The 26993-nt window shown below is 24.6% G+C and overlaps 2 protein-coding genes across 3 annotated transcripts in view; both read left to right on the top strand.

Moving 5' to 3' along the window:
* LOC100201389 (serine/threonine-protein kinase 32A) overlaps positions 1–2304 on the top strand; it is a 34374-nt gene extending 32070 nt beyond the window's left edge. The window contains exons 10-11 of the mRNA XM_065793109.1: positions 14–87; positions 1180–2304. Of these exons, the coding sequence (XP_065649181.1) occupies positions 14–87; positions 1180–1471 (366 nt within the window). The 3' untranslated portion in view covers positions 1472–2304. The remainder of the gene's footprint in view (positions 1–13; positions 88–1179) is intronic.
* A 4133-nt stretch (positions 2305–6437) lies between these two features.
* On the top strand, positions 6438–25163 carry LOC100198974 (glutamic acid-rich protein). Of its 2 annotated transcripts, XM_065793107.1 has the most exons (16): positions 6438–6590; positions 9639–9749; positions 9835–9914; positions 16995–17033; positions 17209–17283; positions 17393–17436; positions 17647–17769; positions 17849–17947; positions 21029–21100; positions 22078–22113; positions 22320–22412; positions 22495–23393; positions 23745–23878; positions 24236–24429; positions 24746–24862; positions 24954–25163. In XM_065793107.1, the coding sequence occupies exons 2-16, from the start codon at positions 9679–9681 to the stop codon at positions 25095–25097; spliced, it is 2220 nt and encodes a 739-aa protein (XP_065649179.1). In that variant the 5' UTR covers positions 6438–6590; positions 9639–9678; the 3' UTR covers positions 25098–25163. The 2 variants fall into 2 exon arrangements, with proteins under 2 accessions (XP_065649179.1, XP_065649180.1); XM_065793108.1 differs by lacking the exon at positions 6438–6590 and having other exon boundaries at positions 17178–17283.
* Positions 25164–26993: the final 1830 nt, after the last annotated feature.

Below are 26993 nucleotides of genomic sequence, written 5' to 3'. Positions count from 1 at the left end.
TTTATGTTTTCAGCAACCATCTTGTGTTGACATCAATGATCCTATAGAAGAGTTATCTAGGAAATTCTCTTCTTTCCAAAGAATCAGGTTTTTTTTATTTAATATATATATAGAAATGAAATTTTATTCAAAAGCTATATAATGTTTTTATAAATGACATCTTAATAGTATGATGAGATTTATATATAATATATAAAGTATTATAAAAGTTTTTTATATTTAACAAAAATAGTTTCCAAAGATGAGTCATCACTACGTTGCCATTATCCCGGTTTAGAATTTTATTTTTTGGGTAGCGACATTGCAATCTGTCTATTTCAATAGCCTCCTGATTTTTTTAGTATAATTATTTTGGGATGACTGAAAGTGTTTTAGGATTATTTCAATTAATTATACCTTTGCAATGTTGTGCATGTTCAACAATTCCTAACGTTTTTTAGTTGCATTTTTTTGATGTTCAGCTATTTGTGCTGTTATCTTTTTTCTGGTTTCACCTACATAAAAAGTGCCACATGTACATTCAAGTTGTTAAACACCCAGGTAAATGTTTGGAGGTAGTTTTGATTTATTTTTGGCATAATATATTTAGTAGAGATATTTCATCCAAAATAAAAAACTTAATAAGAATAATCCTTAAACATTTTCAGTCATCTCAAATAATTATACTAAAAAAGTCAAGGCTATTGAAATAGTCAGATTGCTTAAATATCACGACTAAACAAAAAATCTGCACTTAAATAACCTTTACAATTTAATTAATAGTTAATTAAAAATGTAATTAGTAATTAGATAAAAACTTTTTAAATATATTATCTTTTAATTTTAATTAAAATCCACAGAAAAATAAATTTACAAGCTCTTTTGTTATTCTTTATGTTTATGTTTTTATTTTTTTAATTGTTTTATGTTGTTTTTATTATTTTATTTTGTTTTATTTCTTTTTCTTGTTTTTTACATTATTATTTTTTACTTGCATTAAAGGATACAATTATCAATTAAATTAATTTGGAATAGACACAGTGTATGTACATCTATTGACTAATTTATTTAGCAATAGGTGCAGATAAATGTCTTGAGCGAGTGTACATCAACTAAAGGATTTGTTTTGTACTGTTTAATTTATTTTTATTTTATTATGTATTATTAATTATTGTTGTTTATATTATTAATTTTTTATAGTTCGTCAAGTGATGAAAAAGAAATGACTGTTGAAACTCGTGCTATTCTTGACACTTCCATGTACTTAAATAGTCATTTCAGTTCTCCAAATTATAATTCTCCTGGTACTGTTTTATCTCCAAAAATTCCAATAAATATTGGTGCCAAAACATTAATGGCCTCTAACAGGAGCAAAAACCTAGCAATTTCGACGGAAAATCTTGGGATAGTTCGTATTGAAGAACGTGGTTTAAAGAGTGAACACTCTCAAAACTGTAGTACTGCGTCATCTGCTATTTTAGATGGTTCTTAACTTGTCTTTTTTTAACAAATTCTTTTAAAAAAATTTATTTTTTGTATATACTGTGATAATAGTCTTGGGTTTTAAAGACTTAAAATAAGTTTATTTATGAAAGGCATTTTATTAGCGCTCTCGCTGTACATGCTTTTCATTTTTAAAAGGGAAAAGTAACTTTTTTATTTATATTTTTTTAATGTTTTTTTTTTTTTTTTTTTTTTAAATATTATTTTGGGGTCTTTTGTTGCATTCTAAATTTTTAACACTGACCATTTTATTAAATTAATTTTTTATTTTGTCATAATATTTTTTTTTTTTTTTTTTTGTCATAATTTTTTTTTTTTTTTTTTTTCTTTGGATGTAGTCATTTCATTGGCATGCATGTTTATGATATTATGGTTATTAGCGTTTTAATTTCTTAAAAAAAATTTTACTGTTCTGTTTAAATTTGTTTCAAGTATCAAGAAACTTTTGATTTTTTTATTTTATGCAACAAACAAGGCTTGAGAAAAAAAATCTTATCTTTCTTTTTTACTTTTTTTTTTATGTATTTATTTTTCTTTACATTTCAAATTTGTAGTAAAGAAAATATTTTCTTATAGGTTTTTAGTACATTTAAAAGAATTGGTAAAGTTTTACCATTCGGAAAATTTATTGATTTAAAACTTCATGTTTTAAAATTTTTTACAGCAAATTGTTATTTTCAAAAATCTTAAACTTATTTATTTCAATTATATTTAGAAGATATTGTGTTTTTAATACATTTTTATGAAGAGGCAGTTTTTAGTATTTAAAAAAAAAAAGATGTAGATTTTATTTATTAAAAACGAAAACAAATTGTAAACATTGATATGTTTCTTTATTTATTGATTTTATAACTCTCCAAGGCTTTTCTGTGCGACTGAAATTATTTTCATAAAAATTTTTGACCATGCACATGTATTGTTAAGTAAGTATATTTGCTTATTTGACATTACTTTCTTATAGACAATGAACTCTGGATGAAAAATGCATAATAAAATAATTAGATTTATTATAGATGGTTTACATCAATTTAATTTGATAAATTATGATAAGTTTTGAAGCAGCTACAATTAGTCAACCAACTGTGATTGTTTTATCTTGTATAGTTGACTCTCGATATCTCGAACTATTGTGTGTCTCGAACTTTATTTCTGGTCTCTAGTGCATTTATTTGAGCCAAAATTCTCTCGATATCCCCTGAGAGTTCGAGATACCGAGAGTCAACTGTATACTCATCTAACACAATGACGTAAAAAATCGGAAAATAGCTAAAAACCACTTAAGTCCAGTTGGCAAACTAAAATTTGGTGCACTTTTTTTTTATTAGTAATGTTGAATATTTTATAGGCTTTTACTCAACATTTTTTGGGGTAAATTGCTCAGCTTTACGTAAATTTGAGCGATTTTACTCAAATATTTATTCACGTAAAGCTGACCAATTATTCAAAAAACGCTGAGTAAAATCAATCGCTATTTTTTTTTCCTTAGAAAAAAGTTGGAACAATTTTCGAAAAAAATATCAATTGTTTAAAACAATGAGTAGAAATGAGGTGCAAAAGAAGTTTGATTATCATAGAAATGGGAGAGGGGTGGTTATAACTTATTAAAGTCAACAACTTTTGTGCTTTTAATTTTAAATCTGTAGCAAGATGCGGGGTAGAATGTGTATAATTTTTTACCTGTTTTCATGTGTTAACATATTTGAAAGTTGCTATTGTGTATGAAAATTACAGTGAGGTATTTACCTTATCTTAACAGCAACTGTAAAAATGATATTAAATTATTTACCTCCTTTTATCAGCAACTATAAAAATCATATTGAAGTATTTAGCTTATCTTCGCAGCAACCATGAAAATTATATTGAATCATTTGCCTCTTAAATTTAAAACCTTTTTTAAAGTTGTTAAAGGTAAAGAGATATCTCTGTAGATTGTTAGTGGCGGTAGTGGGGAAGGGTATATCTAGAATAAGGTTCCGATGTGATTATTACTTCTTATATATATTATTGCTACTGCTACGATCTTTTTCTGTTTGATGTAACTAAGGTATCTCTAAAAGCGAATTTATCAATTATTCATTTTTTTATTTTGTCTGCAAAATTTAGGCGTCAACGCAAAATTTCATTTTGTTATCTCAATTTATTTTCAGTGCTTGCTAAGATGTATGTTGCATCAAATCATAAAACAGGTTTGCCAGATATTTTGCGATATGCGGTAACCAGAAGTTTACAAAAAAATTTCAGAAATGGTCAAAAGTGGACAAAAAGTAGCCAAATTCTCCGCTATTGCTTTGGTTTAATTTTGAAAATGTAAATCTTATTGGCTCAAATTAGACGGGATAAAATTGTACGAAATGATTTTTTAGATCTTTTCAACATACCGTAAAACTGTCGCATTTATAAAGAATAGAATATAAAAATAAGTTAACTAGTTAAATAAATTAAAACTTCTTTTTATATGCGCTCTTTAATAGTAAATTATGAACTATTGAATAGTAAATAATTATTATAATATATTTTTTATCAAAAAATTAAGTTTCTAAAAATAGTTTTTATTTAATTTAAAATATATTCTTCAAAAACGTCATTTATAATTATTTATATTATCATTTTTATAAATTATATGTGCATTAATAACAGTAACATTGTAAAAGTTTGAAAATAACGTCATTTTATACTTAATAAAATAAAAATCTTAATAAGCTAATATACAGAGTGGGCCATAAGTAGGTTACTGAAAAAGAATGATTATAGCAACAAGCAAAAAGGAAATTAGCCAATCACATTGCATTAGTTTTTTAATATATATAATTAAGTTTATAAAAATGCCACTCATTATTAATTTCTGTTTTTAGACAATGAGTGGAAACCGCAATTCGTTGGAACAAAGAATATGGATTGTAAAGAATCATTATTTGTTATAATTTCCAGTATCAATTCAACGTGCTTGGCGTAAAGAACTTAAAATTGCAGCTCCTTCATCTTTATGTATTCGTGAATTAGTTTCCAAGTTTGAGAAAACTGGAACAATAATGAATGCTAAAAGAACAGGACGCTCAGTCAGCGTGAACACAGATGCTAAGAAAGAAGAAATCAAACAATATTTTCAAGATTATCCAACAACATCAACACATCGTGATTCATTGCAACCTCAAATAAGCCGTTCACCATTACGTCGCATTCTCAATAAGCTGAAACTAAGGCCTTACATTTCAAGTCTAGTTCATAGACTAAATGAAGATGACTATGATCGACGCGTCGAATTTTGCGAAAGAATGCTAGCAATTTGTGAACAATATTATGACATGCCTGATTCAATAACTTGGTCAGATGAAGCCGTTTTCAAATTAGATGGCTCTGTTAATCGACACAACAGTGTTTATTACAGCACTGAAAATCCTCATAAGCTGTTTTTCAATGTTATCAACTATCTATGGCCTTCACTCAATAATCAACAACAGCAAGAATTTATATTACAACAGGGTGTTTTAGAGAAATTTCATCAGAGTTATTAAAACTGTTTGTTATTCGTTAACTGATCGTCGGGCAAAATGTATCGAATTTAACGGTTAACAATTGAACATTTGCTTTGACTTATTTTGACTTTTCTTTATAATAATATAAACTTACTGTTCTTACTAGTTTAATGATAATTTGTATTAAATTTTAAATTATAAAATGGGTGCATGGTGAAAATTTCTTATCAGTAACCTACTTATGGCTCACCTTATGTAATAATATATGTATTACACCTTATGTAATAATATATGTATTACACCTTATGTAATAATATATGTATTACACCTTATGTAATAATATATGTATTACACCTTATGTAATAATATATGTATTACACCTTATGTAATAATATATGTATTACACCTTATGTAATAATATATGTATTACACCTTATGTAATAATATATGTATTACACCTTATGTAATAATATATGTATTACACCTTATGTAATAATATATGTATTACACCTTATGTAATAATATATGTATTACACCTTATGTAATAATATATGTATTACACCTTATGTAATAATATATGTATTACACCTTATGTAATAATATATGTATTACACCTTATGTAATAATATATGTATTACACCTTATGTAATAATATATGTATTACACCTTATGTAATAATATATGTATTACACCTTATGTAATAATATATGTATTACACCTTATGTAATAATATATGTATTACACCTTATGTAATAATATATGTATTACACCTTATGTAATAATATATGTATTACACCTTATGTAATAATATATGTATTACACCTTATGTAATAATATAGCTTAATAAGAAGTAGAATAATAATGGAATAAAAAATCCAAGCAAAGCTAAATTGTCGATTTTTTTTTTTGCAGTGGCCAGATTTACGGATGTGGCCACGAAGTGGCCAACCTGGCAACCTTGTCGTTAACTTTAATGTTATAATATGACAAAGTTGCGGACCATTTTTCTTTAAGAAATGTGTAAAATGAACCATAACGCTTCATTGTCAAAATAAAAAATAATAATTCATTTAAAAAAAAATAGTTCAATGTCAATTGAGTTTGCAGCAACTTGTTCAAGAGTTTATTTAGGATTACTTTGTTAGTTTTCATAATTTTTACAATCTTCATAATTTGCGAAATCCCGTGAATCGCGAAATCCCGTATATCCTCCTCCTTGCCACCTTGGCTTTATATGGCAATTTAATTGGTTTTTCACTACTGCTACAACATTAAGTTTCTGTCCGAACCCTCGCGCTCTAAGTTTGCCAAAACGCTAAGTTGATAAATTTTTAGTAAAAAAAAAATATGTGAAAAAACCATCTTTTGATGACTTTTTCAAAACTTTCCGAGAGTTTGAAAAAAAAGACTATTGTAGATTGATTGAGAAGTAAAAAAGGCATTGTCTAAAATAAACAAGATTTGAATTGTGTGTTGTCATTCGTTCTTCGCGCTTTAGAACTATATTTCGCGTTTGTATTTTTAAGAAGACCTGTGGTTAAGTCAAGTTTTTAAAATCGATCAATTCCATCTACAAGTTAAACACCTTTTTGGTTCCCATTGCTTTTGTGTATCGGTGTCTACTGGTACCAATCGGTTTGTAAAAATATTGAACACGTTTTGGTAGTAAATTTACAGTTTTCTTCGCAAATATCATAAGATTATAATTTTAGATTTTTAAGATAGTATTTTTTTTTTTCATTCATTTATTTAAGCATAAAAATATGAAATTTATAACCATACATCATAAGTTTATCTAAGATGGTTAGGTGTCTTTGAAATTTCCTTTCCACTGAAATGAAGATACATCTAAAAACAGGAAATAGAACTCTTTACCAACAAAATTAAAGAATTTATCCTAGACAAAAGTGATAAATAAAATTTCTGTGGTGTTTTTGATCTCAATCTTTATTTTATATATGTCATTTTGATTTTAACCATTTTACTTGAAAAAGTTAAGTTGCAATTGCCTTTTGTTAAATTAGTATTAGTGTTGCTAATGTTGATGTTTTGTTATTGCTATTTCCAATTATTAACAATTTATTTAACTCATTCATATAAGTAATTAGTAATAATTATAATAACAACAATAATAATTATAACAACAAAAATTAAAAACACTATTACCAATACTATTGGCCCAACAGTATTAGTAATTTTATTATTTGTCATTTTTATTATTATTTTTTACGAAATTGTTTTGTAAAATAAATGATGTTAATAAGTTTATGATTAAATACTTGTTCTGTTTTATACTTTCAATCCAGAAAATCCAGACCTAAAGATTTCTATCCTTAAATTGTGTGAAATACCAGGGTTAAGATGTTAAAACCTTTTGAATCCAATATTTTTATATTGATGTTTTTCTAAAATTAATAAAAGTTTTTTGTTTTGTTACAGTTAAAGATAAAATTATGTCTTTAACAAATTATACTAATTAATTTATCTTTAGTTATAAACTTTAACTAACTTCAAACATAAAAACATTTAAAATACCCAAAAAATACTTTAGTTTGACACTTACTGTTAAAATTAATATAAAATTAGTAACTAATGATTACAATATAGTTTGTTTTTCTCGTTTAAAAACATTTTTTTATTATGACAAAAATAGCACAACTGATGAGTTTATAAATGATCTGTTGTGCTAAAAGAACTAAAGTTGTATTTATTTAGAAATTTGTTTTATTTCATGTGAAATAACTTTATTGTAACTTTTTTAAAATTAAACTATCAAATTTTCAAATTTGACTTTTTTTGTTACAAATTTGTAAGACGTGCACTGTAATTTTGTTTAAAATGAGTAATGAGAGTAAAAAAATAATACATTTAATAAAACACTTTTAAATTAAATAAGTAATCTTAACCTTTCTTCTTGTCTATTTCCTTTAAATTGTCATTTTTATCTTCTGTTGACAATAGGATTTTTGGTTAAAAAGCTAGAAGTAATGAAATGGGAGATAAAGGTTGATACTGTAGTAATAGGTTAGAATATGTTGGTAAGTTTTAATTAAGAGATATGATTGGATAATGAGCTGTAGCAGAGGGGTGTCTTTTTTATTGTAAGAGTGTGATATGTTTGTTTTAAGATCCAAGAGTTATCTCCATTTTAACTTTAGGAGGTGCATTGTTAAAGGTTAAAATTGACAAAAAGTTTAACAAACATAAGCGTTAAAGGTTATATATAAAATCTATAATTTATATAATATATAAAATCTTATATAAAATCATATATATAAAATCTTATATATATAAACTTATATACAAAATCTATAATTTATATTATATTATGCGGTAGTGGTGTAGTGGTAGAGCGCTCGCTTCATAAGCAAGAGGTTCCGAGTTCGATCCCCATTACGTCCCTGTAGCCGTGTTCTCATCTCTCCGTTAAGTTTAACGGAGCGTTAGTCAAAAATTTCTTTTAAATTGCATTAATAAAAAATTTATTTAAAATTATAATTTTTTAAACATAAATGTTTTATTTTGGTATAAGTTTTATTTTAACGAATTTATATAGATTTTCGTCATTTCTTTACTTATAAATATTGTAATGAAATTTCAGACAAAAGCTCCATTAAGCTTAACGGAGAGATAAGAATACGGCTGCTGGTAGTACCGCGCTCAACTTGTTTCTCTGCGCAGTGGCCTTGTTTGTCAAGTTTCGTGTTTCGGAGTTATAGAGTTGAGAGAGGGTTATAACCACAATTAAGCAGCCTCCTCATCTGTAGTGGCCTTCTGGGCCTTGGGGAGGTGAATTAACAATATATATATATATATATATATATATATATATAAAATCTATAATTTATATTATATATAAAATCTATAATTTATATAATATATAAAATCTACAATTTACCTATATATATATATATATATATATATATATATATATATATATATAATATATATATATATATATATATATATAAAATCTATAATTTATATTATATATAAAATCTATAATTTATATAATATATAAAATCTACAATTTATATAATGTATAAAATCTGAAATGTGATGAAAAAGTAAAGGCAGATGTAGGGATTATGAAGAAGCATTCTTCATGTTGTATTCATCTAGACTATGATAATCATGATTATAATGATCAAGATCATAATTGTGATAATCATGATCATGATAATTATGATGAATTGGTGAATATGATCATGATGATCATAATCATGATTATGATCATATTATTATGATCATGATTATAGTCATTATCATCATGATCACCATGATCATCATAATCATGATCATTGTCATAATCATGATTATGATCATCATGATTATGATCATAATGATCATGATCATGATCATCATCATGATGATTATAGTCATGATCATGAAGATCATGGTGATGATCATGATGATGAAATTAAATCAGATAATTATAAAAATTCACTCTCTAAATAATCCCAAAAGATGACTCAACTAATATGACTCAACTAATATAGCTTTATTTAACCAATCAACAGCTTCCAATATGTTTGATATTATTATCAGTAAAGATGTTCTTATAAATTTATATTTTATATTGCTTATGTTTTAAATTGCTCCTTTCTACAAATCTCTACACTGCAGAAATTGATTTTAAGCTATAGCTCATTATTTATATTATTTATATTTATATTGCATTAGGAATTTTTTAAAATAATATTGTTATTCATGTAACATTATTATGGAGTTTGGTAATGAAGAATTGGAGACTTTTGAAGATGATATTTATAGAGATGATTTTTCAACTAACAGGTATATACAATCACAATTATATATATATAATAAATTTGTATTTATGTATTTTACAAAACTATTTATTGTATTTATATTTTTTCAGTGAAAGTGATATTGAAGGATATTTATACAGTCAAGTGCATTATGCTTCAAATCTAGATATTGGTACAAGTTTAGATAACAGTAAGAAAAACTATTCAGATTGCTAATTAAAAAAATGTTTTGTATAAACATATGTTGCTTTTTATACAATAATAAAGGTTTACTAACTTGATAATTTTTTAAGAGATTTATAAGTAGTAAAATGTGTAAACTTAACCTAAACTATAACTATTTCATTATTTTGGAAAAAAATGTGTAAACTTAACATAAACAAAGGGAATTTGACAAATTTTTGGCAGCATCAAATTTCGTGCAAACAGCCTTTGGCATCAAAAAAATCACACTGCCTAACAGTATTGTTTTACATTTTAGTTGATAAAATCCTTTTTATCCAGTTAATGGTAACGTCACGTTGTTAGTCCAATTATTTACAATAAAAAATATATTTTTAGTTATTAGACAATTGTTTTCTGCATAAAATGAAAAAACTCAAATCTTTTAAAACCTAACCTTTAAACTTAACTGTGCAATGATGGAGTACGACACTTCATTGAAATAAATATGAGTCACCACCCAATTTTACCAATTATGTTTAAAAAGTAAAAAATTACAAATTAATTTTTCTTTTTTTTGATATAAAAAAATTCCGCACGAATTATTAAAGGAATCATTTCGTGCAATCTGCCTGAAATTTAATTCCTCAGTATGAAATTTTATGCATTATTTTATTTTTACTTAACAACGTTTTTGATTACGTTTTGTGGTTTTAAATAATTTAATAACCAATGTTAAAGTTGTTAATGACCTTTTTTAGACAATACGAAAAAATTAAAACAACAGGTGGTTATCAGAATGACTTGAATTCTGGTAATTAATTTAATTTTTGTAATCAAATTTGAACTAGTAAAAACTGAATGATTGCATAATAAATATATTCTAATTTTGTAATCAAGTTGTTGCTTTCAATTGACAAAGAACACCATGAAAAGAATAAAAATACCAAAAATACAATGAAGAAGCTATTATGACCACTGTTGCTAATGTTCGTGATAATAATTTTTCTTGGAAAAAGGCAAGTATAAAATATAACCAGTATACCTGCACAGACAATAGGAGATAGAATAGGGGATACCTGCACAGACAACAGGGGATAGAAAAACAGATATAGTCCTGCCATACAAAAGATGAGTTAGTGTATAATTTTGATGAGAAATAAAATCGCGTAATATATAAATAAATATGTATATTTATATATATATATATATATATATATATATATATATATATATATATATATATATATATATATATATATATATACACATACATACATACATACATATATAGGGTTATGGTATTGAAAGCGATAGACTACTGCAGGTTGGGGATGGAATATGTATATGTGGTTGCACACTAGTTTAAATAAAAATAATATATCCACACCTAAACTGTTACCTGATTGTGATCAAGATGTTTTAACACCACGTACAACTACAACAATAACTAAACTACTACAAAAGTACAAACTTTAAATAATTATATTCCAGGTATGTAAAATGATATCCAAAAGAACATCGTTAGTGGCACAGTCTACATCTATTATCCCAAAAACTACAATATCTGATAATCTAATCCCTAGAGAATCAATTTGTACTGGGAATAATTACTTTGTGCATTTTGGATCACATTTGACCACTCCAGTACCACTCAGTTTAAACAATGTTTCTAATGAACCATCTGCTTCATCAAATACATTTTACCAGAATTTGCAGTATTCTCCATATAAAAACTACCTAAATATTTGAAAAAATGTCATAATAATCAAAAAAGATTCAAAAAGGTTTTTTAAGACATCTCATGCTGTCAATGGAATCGATTTTTTTTAAACCCAACAAGATGATGAAAATAAAGAAAAAGAAACAAAATGAATAATTCCAAGGGAAGGAATTAAAAAAAAAAGTGTAAGAAAATAAACAAAAATCGAAAAAAAGTGTATCAACAGCTTCTTTCAAAAGAAACCAATGCTCAGAAATCTCTGAATCCTGACTCTGATAGTTACGACTAGCATTGAATTTAAAAATAATCAAATTGCATGTTTTTTATTTTTATTTTATTGTTTTATAAAAGTTTCCAATTATTGTTTAGTTTTCTTTTATACATTAACGTAAGATTTATTTTTAGTGCATTTTTAAAATAATAATCAATTAGTCATGTTTATTGTTTAAAATCTTTTATAACCTTTATTGGTTTTTACAAGTCTTAAAAGATCACTGGGAAGCTTAATTAGCCCCAGTTTTCAGGTTTGTTTTCAATTCCAAAACCGACTCCAATTCTAAGGTAAATATCTTATCTCTAAAAATAATTTATACAGAAATATAGGAATTACCTAATTTTCTTGAATAAATTTAATCTATAAACAAAATGCATGAAATTAAATTTTACTTCATCAACTTGTAAGAAATTGCGCAAATTGTTAAAAAAAAAATTAAATTGAAAACAACTAAATAAAAGAAATAAAGTATTTATTTGTTTTCCAAATTATTACTATGTTGTAAATAAAATTATTTGGCTGCTCAAATTGACATATATTACTGGAAGCTGTTTGTTCAGATTCCAAGATGTTTTTGCTAAACGTTTACCAAACTGTTCAAAATTTGCCAACTTACCCTATAGCTATTTTATTATTTTGGAAAAAAATTTGTAAACTTAGCCTGAACTAAAGCTATTTTATTATTATGGAAAAAAAAACTTTGACTATAAGTTCTTTAGACTTGAAAAACAAAGAAGTTTAATCAATTAATGGTGCATAGCTCTCAAAGGAAATTTTATTTACAAATTAATTTTGTAGCATAAACAAATTGATTTGAGAATTATGACAAAATGTTTGCTGAAATATAATTGGTAAAAATAAAGAACATTACATTTGATGATGGTCAGTGGCAATTTTTCTCATTCTTAACCTTGTTAAAAAGATGTCTAACAGCTAAAATTATTAATATGCAAAGTAATTGAAATTTAATTTAGATAAGACAATAAATTAAATGGTTATTTAGTTTCAGAGTTATTCACATGCAAATTGTGAACACTTTTGGTCACTGACTATACTAATTATTCTCAGCATTATTTTGCCATTTACTTTAAGTCGTTTAGAAAAAAATAATTTTTAGGTCGCTAACATGTCATTTAAGTTATTTAAATTAATTATATTTAAGTAACCATGATACTTTCCCTCTAATTTGTCTCTTGAATCTGATAACCACACTCTTTCTGTCATCCTAGAGAAACAAGTTAACCAATTGTTAGACATCACTCTAGCTTCTGTTGCTCACATCATTTTTTAATTAAACTGTTCTACTGCTTTATACTTCTTCAAACAAATCACTATCTAACAATCAATAAAAATTTTGATCCTTTTGTTGCACTGCTAACTTGTTAGATGTTATAACTGAAAAGCTCTTTTATGAATTAGATGAAAGCGATAAAACAATTGCTCTTAAAATTTCAAAATCTTTTGATAAAGTTTGGCATGTTGGTCTTCTCCATAAGCTTGCTTTATATAAGTTATCTGGAAAAAATTCTGAAATTTTTAAGTGATTCCTTTTTAATTGCAGTATTAAAGTTGTCCTTGAAGGTCAACACTTTTTATTTCCAGTAACCTCTGGGGTACCACAAAGTTCCATCTTTGGTCCTGTATTGTTTCTCATCTATATAAATGATCTTTCTGACAAATTTGCTTTTTGAATTAGCATGTGTGGACTTACATCTTAGGCCAAAGTGTAACATGCATTCTTACAGTGTTCCTACAAAGCCTGTTGTTTTGTTTATATATATATATATATATATATATATATATATATATATATATATATATATATATATATATATATATATATATATATATATATATATATATAATATATATATATAAAAAATATATATATATATATATAAAATATATATATATATAAATATATATATATATATATATACATATATATATATATATATATAATATATATATATATATATATATATATATATATATATATATATATATATATATATATATATATATATATATATGTATATATATATATAACTTTGAACCATTTATCTTTACTTATGTTTTTATATAATATTATGCAAAAAGCTTTTTTAAATAAAGTAACAACAAGTTACTTCTAACTGTTTAACAAATGCGCATATTTAAAAGTTAAAAAAAGATTCTTAACAGTTCTTCGCAGTAACGTAACAAAAGAAAAAATAGTTACATCATTTATTTAAAAAGTTGATATAAGTTTTTTTTTATTTAAGGATATTTATAATAAAAAATACATACTTCGAGTTAGTTAACTTTAATGATTCTAATATAAAGTTTATTAAAGAGACCATCGCTGTTTAAAGTTGTTGCTTATAAAATTGAAATTTTTTTTTATAATTTTTACTTTTTTTTAATTTACTTATAAAAAAATTATATATAATTAAATAATATAAATAAAAGTTTATACAACTTTCAATGGTACTTTAATTAAAATCATTAGCTACTTTATTTAAAAGCGTTTTGCTAATATAACAACATTAGTAAAGATGTAAAGTAAACGTGTTGAAGTTATTTATTTTCCGCATTTGTTAAAAACCATGGTTAAATTATCAATTTATTATTATTTGCATAGTCATATAAAGACTTGAAATTGCATGCTTTCCTGACCAAGCCTGATATATATAGGCCACGGCAAGAGTAAATGTGTGCAAGAGCAGAGAAAAGCTCTCCTAGAATGAACATGGCGAGCGATGTGAGCTGCTCCTCTAAACAGCTTCTTACAAGAGCTTTTGGTTTTTGCACGAGCTGTCTGTTTATTTTTTGCACGAGCTATCTGTTTATTTTTTGCACGAGCTATCTGTTTATTTTTTGCACGAGCTATCTGTTTATTTTTTGCACGAGCTATCTGTTTATTTATTTCATAAGCTGCTTATTAAACACAAAATTTGGTTTTATACTTGTTACAAGCATATGTTTACATATGTTTGTAATGTTAATGTTACAAACATATGTTTGTAATGTTAATGTTACAAGCATATGTTTGTAATGTTAATGTTACAAGCATATGTTTGTAATGTTAATGTTACAAGCATATGTTTGTAATGTTAATGTTACAAGCATATGTTTGTAATGTTAATGTTACAAGCATATGTTTGTAATGTTAATGTTACAAGCATATGTTTGTAATGTTAATGTTACAAGCATATGTTTGTAATGTTAATGTTACAAGCATATGTTTGTAATGTTAATGTTACAAGCATATGTTTGTAATGTTAATGTTACAAGCATATGTTTGTAATGTTAATGTTACAAGCATATGTTTGTAATGTTAATGTTACAAGCATATGTTTTATACTTGTTACAAGCATATGTTTGTAATGTTAATGTTACAAGCATATGTTTTATACTTGTTACAAGCATATGTTTGTAATGTTAATGTTACAAGAATATATACATAACAAGCATCATTTATTGTGCTGTGAAAAAATTCTTTAGGCGAGTGTTGATTTTGGGTTTTCACACTAGCTATTCATTTATTTATTAACAACATTACTTATTTAATAACAACATTAGTTATTTAATAAAAAATTTATTTAATAACAACATTAGTTATTTAATAAAAAATTTATTTATTAACAACATTAGTTATTTAATAAAAAATTTATTTATTAACAACATTAGTTATTTAATAAAAAATTTATTTATTTACAACATTAGTTATTTAATAAAAAATTTATTTATTAACAACATTAGTTATTTAATAAAAAATTTATTTATTAACAACATTAGTTATTTAATAAAAAATTTGACAAAGAACTATAAAAGTTTTTATTTTAAAGTATTTATTTTAACTGTTGTTAATAAATAAATGGATAGCTAGTTATTGAAAATGTTTTATTTTTCTAACTGTAATAGAATGCAGGTAATTTAAGAATTATAACAACAATTAAAAATTCCACTATAAAAGTGAATAATTATTATAAATATTAAGATAATTACGATATAAAATATATAATTCATTACATAAAATAAAAATTATTATGCAATAATTTAAAGAATAATAATTTTATTTTTTATCATTTAAATAGTTTTATATTTTATCAATATAATTTAAAGTGGAATAATTTTATATTTATCAAATAGTCCAATCTAATCAAAAACATTTGCATTTAAATCAGCGCTTTTTTAAATTTTTTTGCAATAACTATGCCTTTTAAAAAGTATTGCAATTAAATTTTTTTTTTTTAATAAAAATGACTTTGTGTTTTTTATTTTAGTTACAATAATAGTTATACTTTTAAGAGAAAAAATTATACTTTTGCAAGAGCTGTAAATTGCTCACGTAAAATGTTTTAGGGGAGTGTGAGCAAAAACAAGAGCTAAAGCTCTCACTTCCTGCCGAGGCCTGTATTATATATATAAATATATATATATATATATACATATATATATATATATATATATATATATATATATATATATATATATATATATATATATATATATATATATATATATATATATATATATATATAAAATACATATATAATACATATATTATATGTATATATATATTATATATATATATATTATATATATATATATATATTATATATATATATAATACATATATAATACATATATTATATATATATATATAATATATATATAATATATATATATATATATATTATATATATATATACTATATATATATATATATTATATATATATATATATATATATATATATATATATATATAGATATATATATAGATATATATATATATATATATATATATATATATATATATATATATATATATATATATAATATATATATATATATATATATATATATATATATATATACATACATACTTGAATCTAAAGATGTCTTACTGAAAAAGGTTTAGATTTTCATTTGATCAGTATGCTGGTGGGGACCTTCACTGCATACATTAGTATAATATATATTGTATACAATTACATTTAATATATTATATCTATTTTTTTTTTATTGTAGTTCCAGACGTTTTTTTTAACACAGTTTTAGTTACCTAAATAAGTTATTTCTTTATATAAAGTTTTAAGATTAAACATTATCAAATACTTTTTAGGTTCCAACCTCAATGAATCCATTGCAGTAGAATATCCTGGTCAGATTGTTATATTTATTATTTTTTCTTATACTTTTAGTCAAAATTATTTAGCTCTTTTTTTTAAATTAAGAGAGAGAAATTCAAAATTGTTTTCTTATTTTAAGCTTCGTTAGTTATCAGAAAAAAACTTTTTTGTTGTAGAGATGCAATGAAGTGATATTTGTTGTTGTAGAAATACAAAGAAGTGATTACTTTGTTTTGGGTGAAAAAGAAAAACATAAAATGGAAGAAGTGAAACCCCTGTTTGGTATTTTGTTAAAATAAATTTTTTTTATTATTATTTTTGTATTGTATATTTTCTTATTTTATTGTATGCATATTTTCTTTCACTGTTTATATATATTTTTGCATACCAGGTGCAAATCATTGGGAACTTGATGAATTGGATATGTTAGATAAAGTTTGTTTTTTAATTTTTGTGTAATATAAAAAAATTTTTAACAATTATATATTGAAAAAAATGTTTGTATGTTCAATAGGTTAAATTTATGCAATACCTTTTAAAAACAATTAAATTAAGATTTACATAGTTCAGTCATGTTTCATGCCAACCATATAAATAGTAAATGTAATGTTTTTTTATTATTTATGTTTTTGTGTCTTTTTGCAGAATGACTCTCAAAAAAATTTTAAACATGTTTCACGATACTATGCAACTTCAAGTCTACCAAACATATTTTGTTACAATTGTGATGAAAGAGGACATTTAATGCGAGACTGTTCAAAGCCAAAGGTTTGAAACTTCATATTTTACTTATAATTCATTGTATCATTAAATGTTGTTTTTATAATTTTTTGTCTGTAACTTTTAGAAAATTCCAACTTGTTATTTATGTGGTGGTAACCACACACGCCACAAGTGCATAAATGATTTATGTTACAATTGCATGAATCCAGGGCATATATCAAAGGTACTTTTTGAAAGTATCTAATTTGTTTCTTTTAAGTTGTACCAGTTGTTTTTTTGTTTTGTTTTTTTGTTTGGGTAAAGGTAATGCCATATGTGTAAAAAAATTTGAACTTGTCATAGGTTAGCTCTGCTAATTATGGTGAGTAATTATTAGCATCTTTTTGAATTTTGTTCATATTTTATTTGGTTTTATTTTTTTTTTATTCAAAACATAAAAAAAGTAAAATGATGTAATGGTATAACATAATTGTTATATATATGACAACCCTCGGAATTAGGAAAATTGAGGTCGGCAATAATTTGCCGACCTCAATCTTTTAGAGGTCGGCATCAGGTCGGCAAAAATTATTTGATACAAAGGTCTAACCGTAAAACATAGAAATGAGGTTGGCAATTTTTTGCCGACCTCAAACACTTTCAGGTCGACAGTTAGGTCGGCATTGCCGAATGCCGACCCTAATTCCGAGGGTTGTATGATTATATATATATGATATATTAATATTAAATTTAATGCTGTTGCTGTTACTTATTTGAGCATGTTTGACACGGAACTCATGGCCGTCATTACACCTGAGTTAATAACAAAAAAGTGTCTTAGTACTTTTTCTTATAAGAAAATGTGAACAATAGCGTATGCAAATATCACTTATAACTTATATAAACTTCAAACTATGTAATGTTTAAAATTATATCAAGTTTTATAGTTTTACTTTTACTTGAAAATTGCATTGTGACAGCATCTCTTTAATTTTGATTTATAGCATTTATTTGCTGTTTTATAAATTCTTTTTTATTAAATAGTGTTAAAACTTTATTGAATTATAGGCCTTAGTGGCCAAAGTGGTTAGCTCACAGTGTTTCTGAAGTGCATCACATTGGTTCAAATCCTACCTCTTAAAAAACTTAAAATTTCTAAAAACATAAAAACACTTTTAGAAAATTTTTGCCCATATGTCATGATAGAGATATTTATAGTTATAGATATATATAGTTATTAATGTGCTTAGTTAATTAGTCCTAATAAGCAGCAAATAGTCTAAAAAAATATTATGGTCTGAAACTTAATTAAAAAAAAAATTAGTAAGCCCGTCCTGCTGCTCCAGAAGGTGCTGCTATGGAGACAAAAAAAAAATAGCCCATAGCTAACAAAAACTTTAAAATACAGTTAAAAGTTACTTTTAATAACAGTTAAAAGTTATTTTTGCCATATTTGTTTTTTGGCTATAATTGTATATAGACAGATTGAAAAAATTGAATGTGTATTGTGTTAAGGGACAGATATGAACCCTTGCCAAACAACACTGATGACAGCGTACTTAACTACTGAGCTAACGAAATTATGCATCTAAGAGAAAAACAAACAATTTTATAAATCCTATAAGCTCTACGTATGCAGAAAAGAAGGATATGTTAATTTTTTTTGTAAGTAAATTTTTTAATGAATTGTTCTTGTACCATTGAAGAACAAATGTTGAAGTAAATAAAGAATAGTTATAGAAGTGATCGATGTGGAATAGATAAGTATAGAAATAGTCGGTTTGGTGAAGACCTGTGTTTTACAGGCTCCGACAGCTAGGATGTATATTAGTGTAGAAAAGGTCAATGTGGAATAGACTTCCAAAGACACATATTTTTACACGTCTGGTCAACTTGTATATCTTAATGGTAAATAAATATGGTTATGAATAAATAATTTAATAATCATTATTATCACTTTAGCCATTTCTTTCTTATACAAGTTGAACCATAATTTATAATTCAAGCTCTGCAAGTTGGTAGAAAGAATCAAACATAATTCAAGCTCTGTTGCTTTAGAAAGAAAGGGGAAAAATAATCATTCCTCTTTCTTTCTAAAGAGTATATTTTTAATATATTGATCATTTTTACTAAAAACAATCTTGCTTTTGCATACTGACTCATTGAATTTTTAAAATGAATAGTGTTTTTTTTGTTAATAAAATCAATAGTGTTATTTTCTTTTATAATCATCAAATTTAAATTTCATCCATCAAACTTTCATTTGGTAAGCTGGTTCTTATTCACAAAACTTTATACTTTAATGAGCCTAATGTTTCAATCAAAACTGAATCACTACTGTATATTTGACATAACAAGTTAAAATTTTTCTAAAACCTTTTCAAACACTTTCGTGTACTTTTAGGCCAAATTTTATATGCTTTTTTTAAAAGAAACTATTTAATTGAATTTAAACTGAAAATTGGTTTAATAACAGTTTCTAAATTTAACTTCTAAGTTTGGAAGAATAGGTATTTATTTAATGGTTATTTATTTAAAAAATTTTCTCCAGTATAAGTTTGTATTGTCTGCTTAACCCTTATCCGCCTAACATTCTCATAGGGGATCACTGCAAAATAATATTTTTCACAATTACACATTGTTTTCTTTTATTTAATGTTGAAACTTTCAAATAAAAGATAGCAATGTGTAGTTGTCAAAGTATGAAACTTAAGTTATTATAATATTATTATTTTGCAAAGCTCCCTTAAGGGAATGTTGGCTGATGAGTTGATGAGATTTTCAAAAACCAATTTATTTAACTTTGTATAGGTTTGTGTTAATAAAACTAAATAAATAATAAAAATTATATTTATTCAAGACTTTCATTAGTTTTTATTGTAATTATTTATATACTATTTTTGTTATTGAAATTATTCGCTTAAGTTTTTAAAAGATTATATTTTGAGAGGAATTTGGCATACATTGTCAATATTAACATAACAAATTAATGAACAAAAAATATTTTATTTTTTATTTTATTTTATTTTTAAACATCTTCGCTTCCAACAAAGCTGGAAGTTACTAGAAGAGAAAAGATGAAGATTGTAGAGCAAGATAACTTGCTCTACAATCTTTGATGAATTAGTTTTATAGTCTGTTTAAGTTTTAAAAACTTTTTTTAAATTAAAAATATCAAATCATATTTTTGGTTGAAATAAGTAACTAATTGAAATTATCGTTTATCTTATAAAAATATTTTGGATTTTTTGACTTTGTTTTTTGAATACTTTGTCATCTCTAACTAAAAGTTTCAGGTTTTATGTAAACCTCCAGTTTATTTTAGGATTGTAAAGAACCTCGGTCGTCATATCAACAGACATGTTTAAGATGTAATTTTCAGGGGCACACAAAAAAGGTATCCAAAATTGAAATTGGCTGCTTATTAAAAACAATTTTTTTTTTAATTTTAATACTATTTTATTAAAAGTTATGTTGTTTTTATTATCATTTTATCCTTATTGTTATAGAACTAATTATGTTATCATATTATTAATTATTTTGATCTTATTCGAATCCTATTGATTTTTTGAAATTTTGATCTTTGAACAGCAAAAAAAGTGTTGTGCTCCTTAGATTCTAGGTTTTTTTTAATGTTGACAGACTATAATTCTTAAACAGTATTAAACATTTATCAGATATTGATTTAAAAACATAGACAAGTGACAAGTTAAATTGATTTGTAAGCATTCATATTTGAGAAGTAGACATATTTTTGGTTTAAATTTTTTTACTCACCATTGCTTCTTTCATAATGTGAATCAAAAATTTCTAAAAAACTACTAAGTATTGTTTAAATTAAACATGCAAAAACTTATACTTAACTATAACTATGTTTAAAAGTACAATAATATGTTAAAATGCAATATAATGCAACAATGCATTAATGCAACATAATATATAACATACAAGCAATATACAAATTTTCGATTTTATATACAAAATAAGACAGCAATTAATTTTCATCCGATGCACTAGAAAATATAGATGAATTACTTGATTTAGTCAAGTCTATTATTCTCTTTTAATACCTTGACCATTTTTATCAGTATTTTTATTATTCATATATCAGTTTAATGTAGCTTTGACACTCCATATCTTTTAGCTGCTTTGCAGGAAAATGTTTTTTTTTAATCATCATTTAGTTTTCTGCTCATTTGTTATTGATCAGAAGTGTAGTTAGTAGTGTAGTCTACGTGTTATGTTGATAACCAAAAGAAAACTTGTAAAAGTGCTACAAGTGTTGTACCTGATGTGCAATAAATGAGGGTGTACTTTGAAAACATTAGCTATGCTATTATCTTTTTATATTTAGCTTTATTTATTTCATTATAGAATTGTCCAGAGGTTTGGCGTCAGTACCATTTAACTGTAAGTTGTTTAGTACTGTATCTATAATTTTTTTTCTTGTATTATGTCTTTATGTAAGGATTGTTTTAACTATTTTTTTAAAATATTTACTTTATAATATTAACAACTATTTTTTTAAAATAAAAAGCAGAACTATATACAATATATTAGATTTTATATAATTAGATTTTTTTATATTACTTTTATCCGGTTTTATTTTTTTGAAGGTTGAAGATGGTAAAATTGTAAAGCCTAGTAAATATAAAACAAACAAAACTCGTTATTGTTACAACTGTGCATCTAAAAAGCACTTTGGGGAGGTTTGTTTTTTGTTTGGTATAAGTTATAATTATTACTTTTATACAAATTCCTTTATTATTAATTATTGCTAAAAATATTTAGGACTGCTTGAAGCAAAGGTTTTCTTGCAGAATTTATTACTCTCAATTTGTTGTATGTTACGATAAATGTTCGAACACAGGCATTAAATCAAAGAGCCATAAAAGTGACATTATTATTTCTGAAAAAAAATTTGATCGTTCACATAAAATGAATAAACAGGACTCATCACATCTTAGTCTTTGTAAAAACAAAAGTTCTGAAAATTTAAAGGAGGAAAAGTTAAACAAAAGCCATGAATTATATCTTGAGACCAGACTTGATGCCAATATGAAATCAGTTTCTCGTGATATTTCTAAAACGAATATCAATTCCAATCTCGATTGCAATATTAAAAGTTCTAAGACTGCCCGAAAAGAAAAAGTGAATGAAAAAGAATGTTCAGAAACTAAGAAAATAGATAGAAAAAGGAAACACGCAACTGAGAATATTGAAAAAGATTCAGAAAGCAAAAGAGTCAAAATACATGAATCAGAGAAAGAAAAAAATGACAAATCATTGTCAAAATCTAAAAATAAGAAAAAACCTAAAGATGATCAAATTATAAAAAAAAAAGATAGGAAAATTAAAGAAGAAAAAAAAGAAAAGCGAAAGGAACGAGAACAAGACAGGAAAGAAAATTTTAAATTGTTTAATGCCATCAGTTCAAAACTCAAAAAGCGTAAAGTTGAAAACATGTGGTTAAACAATGAAGATACGATACCAAATGAAATTCGCTTTTCAATGTTAAAAGAGTTTGGAATTTCTTGTGATAATGAAAACACAGATGATGAAGTATCAAAAGTACCTAAAAAGTTAAATTATAGTTCTTTTTTAAGCAAAATAAAAGAAAAAGGTGGTATAGATTTTATTAAAAATGAAGATTTTATTCCTGTTGGTTTAGCGTCAGAAGAAGAGTTACGGTATATAATAATTCATTTAAACATTTTTTTTTCCTCTTTAATAAGTTGTTGTGTTTTTTTTGTCAGATTTATGTAGTTTTGTAACTTGGTCTGCCATCATGAGTGACTTCTAAGTTAAACTTGCGTAGTTATATATAAGACATGCTTCTAGTTAATGTAGTTTATTGGCACACAGTGTTTCTCTATTTTTTATTTGAAATCCAGAATTGTTGTATTAATGTTGTTTAAACAAAATAAAAAAGAAAGGTGGTATTGACTTTGTTAAATATGAATGTTTTATTCCTGATATATACCATTGTTTATATCAAAACATATTGGAAACATTTTTTAGGGTAATAAAAATATTTTTAGTTATACTACTACAATTAAAAAGTTTGAAAATAAATACAATCGTCGCAGAAATAAGAAAATGGAGAAGAAGAAAAAAGTATCAATTGAAACTTCCTCGTCAGGAAAAAAACTTTCTTTATCCCCTAGTCTCGATAGTAAGTAATTAGAGTGATATTTGCATTTTATACTGACAATTAACTAAGTTACCACATTGTACAATAATTTGAGAGTTAAGTAATTAACATATATTTGAGTTTTATTTTGACTGACAACGAAATTATAAAATGTTCTATAAAGATTCCATTGTCAGGGTTTTGTCATGCGCAGTGAAATCTTAGATAAAATTAAATTTTGCACTGCACTCTATTACATATAAACCCGATGGAGTTCATGTCACTAAATGTTTTTTGTGCTTTTAAATATATTAATTATAATACATTTATTTTAAATAGATTGTCTTACATTTTTTGCTTTTTTTTTAAGAATATTAAGTTTAGAAACATTTTTTTTAGAAGTTACTCTAAACAATGTTCGCGATATCATTTTGTATTCGGACCCTGAGGAAGAAATCGATTTAAGGTCTCAAGAGGCAATTTTACGCTCTAACCCTGAGATTAATATATACGATGAAGATGTTTCTTACGATCACGATTTAATCAAAGACAAAGTTTTACCAAAAAAGTCTTGTCATAATGGAAAATTGATTGTAAATTTTCATTTTTATTTGGATTTGTGTTTTTATATTTTTGTATCTTATTTTTTATATAAGTTTTATTATAAAGTTCAATATTTATATTTGCTTATATAGTTTAATATTTATATTCTATATAAGTTTAAATTTTGATAGGATTTAAGGGAGGTTTATCTTTTTTAAATAAAAGATAAACCGCCCTCAACATTATTATTTCGGAAAACGAGGCGTGAAAGGTGAAGGTCTATATTTATTCAAATAAAATGAATTATTTAATCTTAAAATTTTGGTTTTAAATTAAAGTTAATGTTAATAATTAATTTGATTTCAGGGTTGTTTAACTCAATACAATCCAAACGAAGTACACCAAGACCATTTGGTTACCTACGGACTTATCAAACCTACTCAAGAATTTAGAAGAGATTTGATAAAAAACGGTTCTCAAAAGGTTTTGTATTTAGTACTACGAACGTTTTACGTTATTTGTTAATTTTATTATTTTATATCAATTAATGAAATCAAAATTAATTTTATTTTAGAATTTAAAATCAGTCGATGAAACAAAACGCGTGCACAAAAAATGGTTCCGTTATGGTTCAAGTAATAAGAAAAACAATCAGTTAAATTCATCAAAAAATAAAATAGTTTTTCGTGGTTTCCAGTCGTTTATGACAAAGAAATAATATTTTGATATTAGATTTCAATAATTTTAATTAATTACAATATTTATAATAAAAATTTTTCCAGTACTCGCATTTCATTTATCCTTTCAATCAAACCATTTCAATATGTTTTAATATATATATATTTTAATATATTTCTAAAACTAAATTAAATCATTAAAAAAAGTATTGTTCAGTTTTCTTTATTTTTTAATACTTGACTGTAGAAAACTATTTCGATCGCGGGAGCGGGAGGAGCAATTTTTTAATCTTGACAAAGTCTCTGGAAAATTCATTAATAGAATTTAAAATTTTTTTCTTGTAATTGATTCCATAAATTTTAATTATGGAATTATTGTTAAGAATCTTTTTAGTAAAATAAATCATTCAACAAAAAGCTATTTTTGTTCAATGATTTACATTACCAAAAAGACTCTTGAGATCTCTAAAAACTGTGTAAAAAATTAGAGTTAATGAAGCATGAAAACAAGAAGCCTTCAAGTTTAACTTTAGACAATTTTCTTAATTAAATCAAATTTTAGGCACTAGATGACTAAATACATAGGTTGAGCTTTTACTCATTATACACTGCGAAAACAATAAAATTATTTTGCTTACATTAGTTTTAAAATTGCGCGGACGTAATTTGATATAAGGGTAATTCCGCATCAAATCACCCAAAATTTAGAAAGTTTTGAACCATGGGTCTTCAAATTTTTTAAAAACCTCTTTGGCTGTTGCATCTTAAAAAGAAAAGTTAACATATAAAATTTTAGCTAAAAATGTTGAGAGGTTGACAAGATACTGCAATTTTAATACTGACCTGGTTTCCTAAAATAACCCGGTTTTCATAACACTCTGAAAAAACATTTTTCTTAAAATAATAAGAAAAAAAAATGGCAAAAACGTGAAAATAAACATATATAATGTTTTTTTGATGCTGAATTCAATAAATGTACTTAAAATGCTAAAATATAAAAGGAACATGCTTAAAAATTAATAAAACAACCAGTTTCTATAAAACAACTTTGGGGCCCAATATCTCAAAACACCCCCATCAAAATTTTTTTTTTTGCTGTTAATATTTTCAGCTGTTTATAATCTTACTAGGCACAAAAAATCTAACTGGAAAAACGACTGAAACATGCGGAACTTTAATTTCAAAGATGTATCAAATTTTCAATAAGCTATTTTAAAAAACTTTCAAATAGAATTCTGTAAAGTATTATATTTAGTTAAAAGACTCCTTAAAAAAAAAAAAATTTTGTTATATTTAAGGAAGTCTTAATTATATGATAACTTAGTTATTTGAACTTAACAACTGAAAAAAACATCCTGTTTTGTTTTATATAAAAACTGAATTAGTGTGATATGGATGTGCATTTGTTTTTAAAATTTTGACCACTTTTGTAAAAGTTTATAATAACTAGTTTATAAAAAGTTCAGTTAAAAAGCAGCATTCGTAAATTTTATTTAAATTTTAACAAATTAACAATTTGATATATACAGGGTTAGTCAAAAGTTTTGTCTCCCCTTAGTGGCACTTTTTTTGAAGTACATTTTATCTTTTGTCAGCGTTGTAATTTATAGATAATTATTTTCAGTATCTAACCTTGACCTTAATACTGTTGTTTACTGATGTTATTTTTAAAAATATGTTTTTGACATAAAAACTATTTAATTTAATATACGAAGATTTTATTATAAAGCAGGATGGTAAGAATATTTAATAAAGTGCTGTTATTAAATAAACGTAGTTATTTTATAATGAGCATGATTAATAGATAGTATTTTGTCTATATTATTATAAAATGAAAACACGGATTGTTAGGGTTTAGTTTAGTGTTCAAAATTTTAAAGGTGAAATTTTCATCATGCATGTCAAAAGTTTTGTCTCCCCCCACCCTAAAATTAAAT

Source organism: Hydra vulgaris, chromosome 03, assembly GCF_038396675.1.
Source record: "Hydra vulgaris chromosome 03, alternate assembly HydraT2T_AEP".
Taxonomy (NCBI): Eukaryota; Metazoa; Cnidaria; class Hydrozoa; order Anthoathecata; family Hydridae; genus Hydra; species Hydra vulgaris.
This window is presented reverse-complemented; position numbering and strand designations above follow the sequence as displayed.